Here is a 12,562-nt window from a genome sequence, read left to right as displayed (position 1 = left end):
CAAATTTTGGTGGCGACTTGTTCAGTGTGTTTTTTTTTTAATCTTACTAAGCCTACTACCATTGCCGAGTTATTTGACCAATGGTGCCGGGTGGGGGATCTAAATACAAGACATTTTTGTTAACAGCAGCTGCAACCCTTTGTTGGACTATTTGGCTATCTCGAAACGAAGTGGTGTTTGACAAATGCAAACCAAAAACTTTCTTGCAGGTACTTTTCAGGGGAAGGTTCTGGCTCCGGCAGTGGGCGTCACTACATCGCTTTGAGGAAGACCAGGAGGAGCTGCGGCAAATTTGCCAATTACTTGAAGGGGCAGCTCTCCAATTCTTCGCTTCCTTTGGATGGTCATCGTCAAGTCGTTTATGTTTTCATTAGTTAAATTGAATCTTGGTGTGCTTTGTTTGGATTGCTGATTGTGTGCCGGGAATTACTCTCGAGAATTTTGTAATCCTCTGGTCTGATTCTATCCTGGGTAGATGAAGCCGGATAGAATACTATGCTTTATCTAAAAAAAGATTTGTATTGTCAAGCATTCTTTTTTTTTCGAAACAAACTGGCATCTGTATTATATCATGAATGATTCTCCGAAATCATGAACCAACAAAGTTGTTACAAACTCTGGGAGGGGATCTACCCATATGCAGGATTGATCCGGGTCCCAAGACATATCCAAGCGAGCTAAAACATGCGCACAACCATTACAAGAACACGGAACATAAAATTCACATCGACACAGGCAAATTGTGTGGAGATAAGAAATTTTGCTTCTCTAAAAAAACACCTCCCGGAGATTGGTCATAATCGGTTGAATTGAGGCCCTTAACCAAAATCTTGGAGTCTGATTCAAGCTGAAATCGCATCATACCATGATCTGTTGCTACTTGTCAGGCATTCTTATAGTGGAGATATATGTGCCTCATGCACGATTTTTAAGAAAATATAGTAAACAAGAATCATGTGTTGCGGTCACCATGTTTCCAATTATCACTCAAGGAAATAATTGTAATAATGCACAAGAATGCTCTCTCCCTCGTCCTTACCTCGAGGACATCGGATCCGCATCCTTGGTCCAGTGAGGATAACTTTTGCCAGATTTGTAGGTTTCTTTGAGATCCTAGTAATTGATGTGAAGGGATATAGTTAATTGACATTTGATGCGGCTTCGATCTCTTCTTTTGGTTTTGTTCTACAACACAGTTTGCTCTGTTACGATGGTGAAAGATGCATGCATGCGTTACTTGAGGTGATACCAATACCATAGCTGATGTTTTTTCAATGGATTTTAGATTTTGTTGCTAGCAGCGAGTGGGTCTTTCAAATTAGCTTGTGACACGGTTTTGGTTTTACTTTATTTGTATTGTCAGGCATTCTTATTACCTATGACTAGTGGAGATATATGTGCGTGCTTCACGCACGATGTTTTTTAGAAAAAATATAGTAAATAAAATTTTTTAGATTAATCGATAATTTTATGAACCATGTTCCCAATTATCACTCAAGTAAATAATTGTAATAATGCACAAGGATGTCCGGTCCCTCATCCTTTACCTCGAGGACATCGGATCAGGCATTCTTCGTTATAACTCTTGCCGAATTTGTAGATTTCTTTAAGATCCTAGTAATTGATGTGTCAATCAAGGGATACAATTAATTGACTTGGTGAGTTCGATCTCTACTTTGGGTTTTGTTCTACAACATAGTTTGCTTCTTTAACCATTTGTTATATATGATAGTGAAAGATTGTATGCCTGGGTTACTTGAGGTGATACCAATGCCATAGCCGATGTTTTTCCGGTGGATTCTAGATCTTGTTGCTAGCAACGAGGGGTTTTGCTGTCTTTAAAGCTTTACTGCTTGTTCATTGTATTTGTCAAGTTCCGATAGTAGGTTGCAAACATTCGAAGGCAAGAAGGTGACCATGAAGACCTATAAATTAAAATTTTTAAGGTTGTTTTGTGTTAAAGTTGTCCTCCTTTTATACTAATTTTGTTTTCCTTGATATTAATATAAATATGAGATACAAGACCATGTTTCCGTTTGTGTCTTTCTAAACAAAAGAACTCTCCCAAAATACTGTTATATTAAAAATGTACATCATGATCGAGGACACGAGAAATCGCTTACTGACCATGAACTCTATCTGTCGGTTTTCTTTCTAATGATCTAATCAAGCATCAAGAAGAACTGCAAAACATGCCGATACAGCTAGGAGCGACAGGAGGTAGAGAACCGCCACTGCCGGCAGAGGCAGGCCGGCCGCGACCCAGAACGTCATGGTCACCGTGAGCGCCATAGCGAATGACCACAGCGCCACCTCCGCGACGGCGCCCAGCCCGCGCGAGCCACCGGCGGCGGCGCCGTCCGGGTCCGGCGCCCCTCTCTCGCAGGCCGCCACGCACGACATGACGAAGAAGATGCAGAGCCACTCGGCCGCCAGGAGGACGAGCGTCCTCAGGTCGTGGACGAGCAGGTGCACGGAGAACAGGACGCCGACCACGATTATCACCAGCGAGAGCGCGCGCGCGGGCGTGGCGAGCGCGCGGCCGGTGCCGTCGCCGGGCTTCCTAGGCGGTTTGCGGGGCGGCGGCGGCGGTGAATGTGGCAGCGGCTGCTCCTCCAAGTCGACATCCTCCATGCCTTCCATCGTGCAGCTAGTGACGACGGCAGGGCTTCTTATTGTGGCTACACCTTCACACAAGAAGAGCGCCGGGCATCGGTATTCATATATACTACTCGACGGCACTTCGATTACAAAAATGTTTTGTTGTCACTGTTAGCCTCAGTAGTTCCTTTCATCAGTAAACAAAGATTCATAAAAAAAGTACTGAGGAAACAAGATACAATTATCGTTAAGAGGCTGGAAAGGCTATCTAAACTCTATGATGAGTAGGAGCAGTAGAAGGCGTCAAAATAAGTAGACGTGAATACCAACGCTTAGTGGGATTTTGACTAGCTGACGTGGAAATAAATCCAACAACTGAAAGCAATTTGGGGCCATGACGGAGCAAACTATGCCATCGTCTGGCGTTTCCAACAAATGGAAGAACCATGAGCAGGAGAGCCCGTACACACAATTAACAAAGCGCAATATATAATTATAGAGTAAAATGCGCCACCGGCCCTTAAACTTTTTTTGGGTGTGTCGTCCCGGTCCATAGACTTTTAAAGTATGTCATCCCGGTCCACGAACTCCTAACGGGTCTCTAATCAGTCTATAACGGATCTAGGTGGTCTAATCTTTACTCAAAAACCCCCTACAACTTTGTTTCTCGATAGAAATGTCCCTCCACCAAAAATCAATCTAATCTACCGATCGTTTCCTCTCCCATCGCGTGCAGGTTTGTCTCCCTCTGCGTACGTTCGCTCGCACGCTCGCTTGCGTTTTGCTTCCCTCTGCGCACGTTCGCTCGCTGCAGTCACAACTCAGAGCATGCAAATCAGGTATGTCTCTCCATTCATTGGCCATCACGTCCGTGCTGCTGTCGTTGGTCAAGGCCATACCGAAGGCCATCCCAGCTGCTAAGGAACGTACGTGGAATATTTGTTGTGCATGCAGACACCGAGACAGCTACAAATTAAAACTCACAGGAGTGGAGTACTGCACTTGGCCACGCACCTTTTTGCCATACTTGCAAGGCTGTCAACATCTAAAAAGGAATTTAAAAACCAGTTTAAAGAAACACCGATGAGGTAATGCTTGATTCTTTCACATTCAGGTAAGTTAAGTTAACAGAATTGGATCTCACTTTTAACCATCTTTGTTCAACCAACCAATATAATAAACATGCTGATGATCTTAACATAGTTCATAGAGGTAAAATCTTAACATAGTGCATAGATACTGATACGTTCTAGCATTTCATTAAATACATATATTATCATGATGGCCTTCCTCTTCCTCTTCCACTTGTCTTCTTGGCAGCTGTCTTCGCACTTGTGGATGCTTTCCTCTTTTTGGCTAATGCAACCCGGCCTGCAACTGTGCTTGTAGTAAGCGGAATTGGTCGTTCGACTAGCTGGTTAGATAGGATAAAGGTTGGATCTGGTAGAGGCCCTTGAGGTTGTGACAGTGAACTCTCTAAAGTTTCCTGTGATAGAAAATAGAGCCAATGAAGATTTCATGTTAGAAATAAGACAACAATGAATGTATGAGTTAAATAACTGACCTCTCCAAGCATTTGAGAAAGCACTGTGGTACTAGCTTGTGTCAAGTCTTCAAATGGTGGTGGTTGAGTGGATGAAATGTTAAGTGGATCTGGAATCTCATTTTCAGTGACTGATCCCCGATGTCACCTACCTGACCAACACAAATTTAAGTGATTACATATAATGAAAAAAATTGGATGGCATGCAGTTACATATAAAGCAAAAATTTAAGTGATTACAAATGCAACCTATCAGAAGGTTTAGCTGATAAGGATTTGTGCTTTTACGCTAGCTGGAAAATCTTTATTGTTTCTCATTTTCAGTAGGATAAAGCCTTTATGATAAAAGAAAAACGACTGCTAACTGAACTTTTGAAACCGATACATCCATCACTGTCACCTATTTAACCATGCATTATTCTATAGATCTGATTCGTCTACAGAATAGTACAGAAAATATTAGACTATACTAGTAGAACAGAGTGATGAAAAAAATGCTTGCGAAAATAAATGTGGTGCAGATTTGGGACGTGCTGTCGAACACGGAGGTGGTGAAGATTGTGTCTTCAGGCAGCGACCCCAAGGCGGCGAGGCAGGTGATCCCTGCGGTCCGAGCATGGCGGCGCAAGTAATCACTATAACTTGTAAATGCAAAACGGAGGGTCCGGCAGGGAATCATGTGCCGATGCGGTTGCAGAGTTAGGAAAATTAACAGAGAACGGAGGCAAGAATCCATTCTCCTGCGATCGACTAGACGATCGACTAGACCATGCACGCACGCAGCCATCGGGAGCAGCGGCGCTGAAGGTGCACTGACACCACGCCCGGGGACAGAGGCCTCGCGCCTTGGCGCCGCTCCTCTCTAGTTTACTCGCATGCATGCTGTCTTCTCCGATCCTTTGCTTTCAACTTGAACTCAGATCACAATCACCAACGTAGGGATGAAGGTACTTACTGTACACCGGCGCAGGATGCCTTTTGCCGCGCAATCGCGCCGCCATGGTCAACCGCCACACTACCCACCTCGCCTTCTTGCCCGCCGCGCTCGCCGCACTCTCCTTCCCGCCAGGCGCGCTCGCCTCTCGCGCGCGTCGCGTGCCCGCACGCGAACAGTCACGGGCGGCAGAAGAAGCGGCGGCGGCGGCGGCGAGCGAACAGAAGGAACGATCGGTAGATTAGATTGATTTTCGGTGGAGGGACATTTCTATCAAGAAACAAAGTTGTAGGGTGGTTTTTGAGTAAAGATTAGACCACCTGGATCCGTTATGGACTGATTAGAAACCCGTTAGGAGTTCGTGGACCGGGATGACACACCCATAAAAGTTTGTGGACCGGGATGACACACCCAAGAAAGTTTAAGAGCCAGTGGCGCATTTTACTCATAATTATATATACGCACGCCATACTTAATATGGCTTGGAAAGCAAATACTCAGATCTTAGTAGGAGATCGAGAATAGGTATCGCGTTTACAGAAACTCTATTTGCTTAGTTTGATCTAGACGACAAAGTCTTTTCTAGGACTTTCTAGACTCTTCCGGCCGGGATGGGAGGTCACCTGTGGCTGGGCAAATCATGTCAGTCGCATTGTCTTTCTTAGGGGAACCTTATTTGTCATACGTTCCGACCTCTTCAAGCCCATCTGGGAGACACAATGGATGATCAATGTTCAAGCTTATGCCACTAGCACCGAAAAAGAAACGCAGCAGCAACACTGGGCTCCAAATAGCTCTACGGGAATATGTGAGAAACGCAGAACAGTTCAGGCAGACACACAAATATATACAGGTATGAAATTCAACTTTTACTGAACATCTTAGTATATTGAAGGTTAGCGGAAAGCAGATCAAGAATTTAAGAGCACTGCGTTCCTGCATTTTCTTATCCGTTCCTAGTTAAAGTTCACATTTGTTTTACTTTGAAAGGGCTAACAAAGCACCCTTTTTCAAGTATCATGAGAACGACACAAACTTCACCTCGAGATCATAAGGCAGTCTGCTCATGAAGCAAACAGTCAGCTGCCGGAAAGCTCACCTCCACATGCATGCATATTGGAGTAGCTGTCAGAAAATCTGAATCTTTGTCAGCGATCTGCACAGAAAACTATTCTGTTTCCTGAAACCACAGCAATGCAGGTCGCCTTTGTACATGTAGCAGGTAAATAGAGCTTTAAAGCCACTACAAAGCATTATGGACTCTGGTTGCTAACAAGCGGCCATGTACCAATAGAAAGCAAAAGACAAAAAAGTAAAATCTTCCATGGCCTTGAGTACTCCCAGAAATGCACTACAACGTAACCTGTTGCTGGGAGGAAACTTGATCCACAGCAATGCAGTATTCTACAATATATAGAACTCAACTTTCTCGGGTTGAGCAAATTTAGTCTCCCATATCCAAAATGGTGCTGTGCTGCTGCATGCACTTCTGTTTCTGTACAACAGTAACTTAAGACCACATCCTCTTCATGACTTTTTTTTTTTGAACTACATCCTCTTCATGACTGACTTCACACAATCCAAGATTCTGACATAATGGTAGAACAAGCAAGAGTGCTCACCCTCTAAGCCATTGCGGTGGTGGCGATTGCTCCCAGCAAGATTGTTGCATGGGCTACCACCAATTACCAAGTCAAACCCACCTATTCTTCTCATAGTTGACTCAAGCCAATCAGAAGTTAGATTCTGGACATCAGTAACCTCAATCAAAGTTCCTGATTGGGTTTGCTCCCACCAGGTCTTCAAGACAGTCCTGTTTACTTCAGATTTCTCAACAGAGACCACCGTCTTCATGCGGATCCCAAGCCTGTGCAGAGCTACCTCTGCTCCTCCAATGCCAGAGAACAATGAGAGCACGTTCATGCCATTTGGAAATATGGGCTTTAGTACTGAGAGATGGTAAGCAACCGTGTCCACTTGAAATGAATTACCTAGGGATCTATATCTATCGGTCCTGCTGATTCCCCTGGTGTGGTCCTTGGGAAAACCAAGTAGGAATTCTACCTCATCAGGCTCAAGAGGAGCGACCTTGTTCCGACCAACCCAAACGAGGTTCCACTTCCTACACTGTTCCAGGACATTTTTCTGAACTCTTGGGCATGGAGGATCTTCACTGTTTGCAAGTTCACAACGAATCCGTTCTGTCAGTTTTGCACTAGATACAACCGTCTGGAGGCAGTTAAATTGCCTCCTTGTGTCCCATGAGGGCCACCACTGCTTGGTACGAGGAAAGGCATCATGTATTATCTTTGGGGGTAAGGGAATGAGAGGCGACCTGTTCTCAATTGGCAGGTTATGTATGTAACCCCTTTTCCTTGCAGCAGCACAAAAGAATTTTGAATCCACAAACTCAGGCTGGATGTCATACAAGAAAGTTGAGATAGTTTGCCAGACACCTTTTGGAGCAAGGGCCACATTTTCATAATAGAAAAAAGGTGGTCCAATAGCTTGTTTGGGAAGGGGTCTGTCCACTGACCGTGACCTGTCACCTGGCAAGTTAAATCCAATCATTGGGTTTGGGAGAGGCATCACCTCATCATTTCTATCATCTATGGGCCCTCCACTTCCTTGTGCCCCACCCCCAAATCGCTGCCCCTTTCTCTTCTTCTCTTCCATGAACTTGATCCGCTTTCTTCTTCCAAAGGAACTGTAGGAATTCAAACCTGTGTCCTGCAGAGTTACAAAGAAAGTGTCATTCCATTAGGTCAAAAGACCAATTTTTCGAGTTAGTCGAACAGTTTAACCACAATGTACCTCATTGTTTGCATAACTCTCATAGTGACCAGCTCCAGCAACCTCTGAAGCGCAGATCGCATCAAGTAAAACAAATATATCTGCATCCTGCCCTGAGTAATATCAAAATAAAACAGAAAGAATAAGTTAGTTGCATGAACATCAAACACCGTCTACATTTGCAGCAACATCAATGCTGGCACATACCACATCTAGTAATAGCCATTTTGGCTTTACTTTCTGGAAAACCAAAGCTCACTAAGGACTTGACCTTTTCGTCCATCTGTGACATCTCTTGCATAAATTCCTGCATGAAAGCATATAGAAAATGCTTATACATTATAAAAAGTGCCATATACATTTCTAGCAGTCTGCAACAACCTCCTAAAGAAACAATCAACTAGTGTCGCAAAAATCATACCTTGGTACCAAATTTACTGAGTATAAAGACCTATAACATTTGAAAAACTAATAACTTGAAGCAAGTCAAATGTATAATTATCCTTCAGTTTTAAACTTCTTATTGCAAGAATGTCATGCAAAGTTGCTAAAGTTAACTGCATCTCTGTCTTGAGTCGTCTCAACATAGAGAGTAGGGATGAAAGCAGATCAGATACAACGGATATATACAAATATGAATACATATATTTATTTCAAATAGGATAGGATTCGGACAAAAATAGTAAGCAAGCAATGCACCGAATATTGATACCCATCTTATTCGCATATCATACATCCCACTTGAGTATTTGGATACGGATACAGCGGATATTGAATACCCGGTTACAGATATGGACTTATTCCATTTAGTCTCTGAACCCCTTCTGTCGGTCGGACAGACGGACAATATCGTTTCCACCCCTAATTGTGAGGATCACCTAGCAAGTACATTGACGGTTCATTCATAAGAATGGAACCATAACTTTAATGGAATCAACCCAGCATGAGAGGATGCTGCTAAACATATGCTAAAACTAGAAGGCAGAATTGTATAACACAATGGCCTACAAGGCCATTGACACTTGTATATTTACACTATGACTGCTGCTATCTTATGTTCACACTAGAATGCTGCCATATGTTGAAACCTCATAGGGAGCTCAAACTAGAATGCTGACATGTATGGCCACGATTACTAACACATTTTTGTTAACGGCGCCACCCTTGGTGCGGCCTTCATGGAGGCCAGGTGAGGTGTGGGGGTTCAAACCCCCACTGGCTGCCTCCCTCACTTGGGAGCTTGGGCCAGAGGCCCAATTAGAAAAAAATGCACTGGTCAAAACATACTGGCTTGCTATTCTTTTGCAGTTCATAGGTAGGTTCAACAAACAAATTAGGAAGCCTAGTGAAATCTAATTCAACCAATTCTCAGCAACACTTAAATTACAAGGCTAATTCACTGTTAGATTAAAACATGAATGATGTTGCACTATTCAGTCACCATAGAAAAAGAAGCTAACTAAAGATCACGAGGGGAGGACATAGAACCAAATAATTGTATTGACCAGCTCCTCTAACAGGCATATAGGATTATAGGAATGCAATTGTTCCAAAAGCAATCTCCCAACAGCAGACAAAGAAAAGAAAAACCTGAAGCCACATCCCTATTAAATCAAAAGGGGACTAGCATGCGAATATAAAACCCACAAATTTTCTGGATATATAGTCAGTTTACACTTACAATGGAAAAGGCATACTAAACACATATATATGCTAATACCCTAGTATTTACAGAACCATTTTTTGAATCAAAACCATAGCAGAGGATGCTAATAGATAATATAAAGTTAAAAAGGAAAACTCTATAGAGATAAGGTCAACAAGACTAGAGTCATGGAAAAGGACACACAGCTAAGAAAGATGAAACTAACACTTGAATTAGCAACCTCTTTTAACAATCATGTCCAATAGGTTATAGGCGGTTTTGCTGAAAACAAACTTCCCTCGAGCTCGAGGAAATGAAAACAACAACAACATAGCCGGTCCCAACATAGCCTATGTTGACAGGAAGACTTTCTTGAGTCACCTCAACATAGCCGGTCCCAAGCCCGGGTAAAGGAGGATTGTGTTAGGTTTGGCAAACCAGCGTAAAAAACAGCCACTCTAATGGATATGAAACCCATAAGAAACTCGAGGAAATGAAACAAATGAAAAAAAATACAAACATCATTCCTGTTTCCAATAAAGCCATGTAGCTAACATCTGTTTAACTACGGTAGGGCAGGTTCAAGTTCGTAGCATGAATGAAGGAAACAGCTAGCTTTAGACAGATCAGGGGGAAAAAATGTTTACAAATGATCAGTCGAATTGATAAAGCACGACAACTACATTGTGTAACGAGGACCAAAGGGAAACAAATCGAAATACCTCAACAACAGAGTCATCAGCGTCAGGGTCCTTGTTGAGGTTATTACCAGCATCATCATCATCATCCCAGTTTTCAAGAATATCATCATCGTCATCAACAATATGAGGAAGATACCCAGAAGAGTGATCATCCACCAATGGGGCGCAGCCTCCCTCCTGCATTTCGCAACATCACTTGTGAAATGCAAATCCTTTTCCTACCGGAAAACAAGAGCTTCAGTGAAAATTTAGCAAAAGAACGTGCACTGGCAAACACCTTATATTTCAGAAGCAGATCAAGTATTGAATCCTCCCCACGATCACCTGAAAGCAAAAGCAGCAGGCAAACAAAATATGCAAAGGGAAAAATATGCAACTCCATAAACCTGAAGAAATCAATTAGTATTATAGCCGTACCAGCTTCCACCATGGCCTTCATGACCAGATCTTTGGAGAAACCCATCCCCACAAAGTAATCAAGCATATAGGCAGACGGCCCTGCCCCGCTGTCTTCCTTCCCATCAGAATCCTTTTCACAGTTCCACAAGAAAACACCACATTAAGACATATAATTAAGTAGATGACGAGCTCAATCCACGCACCTTCCCTCACTTACCAGCCTCACCAGCGTGGACGGACCAGGAGCATCGAGGTTCCTCGATGCCTGAGCTGATGAACCAGCAGCATTTAAGCTCATTGCCTCCCTATCGCCGTCGCTGTCCCAATCAAACTCATCTCCGTCGTCGCTGTCGCTGATCAAGTCCTGTGACACGAGTGAGGTACCACTCCTCAGATACCCTAAATTAACAGCGGAACCAAACCACCCGCAATGCCAGCGTCGCACTCAGAATGTAATAAAAACCCTAACTCAATTCCCGCACAGAAACCCCGCAACGCGGAGTGCGAAGGCTCGAAATCACAGCAGTTGAAGGCCAAATTCCGGATACAGGGTTCATCAAATAGAAGAGGGGAAAGAAAATGAAAGATCATCTTGCAGGGTAGAGGGAGGAGACCAGGGGACGGGAGGGGAACAGCAGTACAGCGCTCACCACCATTCTGGAGCCTTCGTTGCGAGGTGCTCGGGCGATCTTTCCTCGCCGATCCCCCTCGTCGTCGTTGGGCTCACCGGGGCGGGGACGCGGCGGGCGGACGGACGGACGGAGAAAGAGGCGCCGCCCGCGACGGCGCTGGGCAGACGAAGAGGCTGCTGGAGTGAGTGGTGCGTCGTCTGGCCGAAACGCCGAAGTAGAGGCGTTGTGGAGACGTCGCCCGGAAGACTTCGCTGACCTGTGGGTCCGGCCTGTGCTCGGGCACAAATGTAAGTGTCTCAGTGAGACTCTGTGGCCGTGGGTGTAGCCAACAAGGATATTATGCGGGATGATGGATCCGTGGTCAATAGTGTGGGGAATGATTTGCAGATTGCAAGATTATCTCTCCGTCCTGAAATATAAGTCATCATGTGAGTGTTTTACAGTGTCTAGATTCATAAAATGTTCAATGAATTTGGACATATAGTTTGTCTAGATTCAGAGAATATTCAATGAATTTAGTAAAATACCAGAATGACTTACTGTCGGTGTCCCGACCCGGGGGCCTGGATTCCAACTAGTAAATACTGCGTGTTTTCTCGTCCCAGATGATGATGCAAGAGGCAACACAGTAACGCACGGTTTATCCTGGTTCCGGCCGCGGGGCCGTACGTCCAGCAAAGGGGGTGTGCGAGGGCACTGTATTATCTTGCACCCGATGTGCTTGTAGTAGGGGTACAAGCGAGGCGAGAGAGGGAGAGAAACTCCCAGATCTCTGCTAGAAGCGGGGTTGAACGTGGCGAAAAGGGATGCCGGAGCGTGGGTGATGGTGGATCTCGTCTAGGAACCTCTGAGCGTCCTCCGAGAGAGAGAGAGTCTAAGCGTCCTTAGAGCGAGAGAAAAACCAGAACCCAGTAAAGGAAGCCCGCCTCCTCCTTTTATAGTTACAAGGAGAGGCGGTGCACATGAATGAGGGCGTGGAAGTCGTCGTTTTTCCCTGAATCGCGGGGGTACAGTGGTCGGACACTGTAGGAAGTACACTGTGGGAAGGCGGCGTGCGTCGCAGTCGTCCCGGATATCGTCCTTGGTCCTGCGAAGATCGCGCCGGTCGTCCTGCAGTGTCCCTGCAGACGGCGTGGTCGTCGCTGATGTATGGTCTTCTATATACGGCGCGGTGGCGTTCGGTGGGCCCTGCGGACTAGGGTCCTGCATGCACCAGCGGCAGTGGGGCGCACGGCGGCCCCGGACCCCCTGGTCGGAGTGCGGGCGTGCACACTAGGAGGTCCTGGACTCCTAAAGGGGGGAGGTCCGGGGCTC

The 12,562-nt window shown here is 45.0% G+C and overlaps 1 protein-coding gene across 1 annotated transcript; it reads right to left on the bottom strand.

Annotated features, from left to right (window-relative positions):
• Positions 1-6,173: 6,173 nt before the first annotated feature.
• Positions 6,174-11,438, bottom strand: LOC120676445 (DNA (cytosine-5)-methyltransferase DRM2-like). The gene is made up of 8 exons (XM_039957705.1): positions 11,267-11,438; positions 10,834-10,980; positions 10,635-10,746; positions 10,495-10,541; positions 10,239-10,394; positions 8,079-8,178; positions 7,893-7,984; positions 6,174-7,808 (listed from the first exon to the last, which is right to left on the bottom strand). The coding sequence occupies exons 1-8, from the start codon at positions 11,270-11,272 to the stop codon at positions 6,627-6,629; spliced, it is 1,842 nt and encodes a 613-aa protein (XP_039813639.1). The 5' UTR covers positions 11,273-11,438; the 3' UTR covers positions 6,174-6,626.
• Positions 11,439-12,562: the final 1,124 nt, after the last annotated feature.

This window comes from Panicum virgatum, chromosome 5N (genome assembly GCF_016808335.1).
Source record: "Panicum virgatum strain AP13 chromosome 5N, P.virgatum_v5, whole genome shotgun sequence".
Lineage (NCBI taxonomy): Eukaryota > Viridiplantae > Streptophyta > Magnoliopsida > Poales > Poaceae > Panicum > Panicum virgatum.
This window is presented reverse-complemented; position numbering and strand designations above follow the sequence as displayed.

What these genes read in the sequence shown, in the direction of transcription:
- LOC120676445 (XM_039957705.1), bottom strand. An exon ending in CGTCCACGCTGGTGAGGCTG is followed by an intron (nt 10,747 to 10,833) that starts GTAAGTGAGGGA and finishes AACTGTGAAAAG; the next exon opens with GATTCTGATGGGAAGGAAGA. An exon ending in AGAGTTATGCAAACAATGAG is followed by an intron (nt 7,809 to 7,892) that starts GTACATTGTGGT and finishes GTAACTCTGCAG; the next exon opens with GACACAGGTTTGAATTCCTA.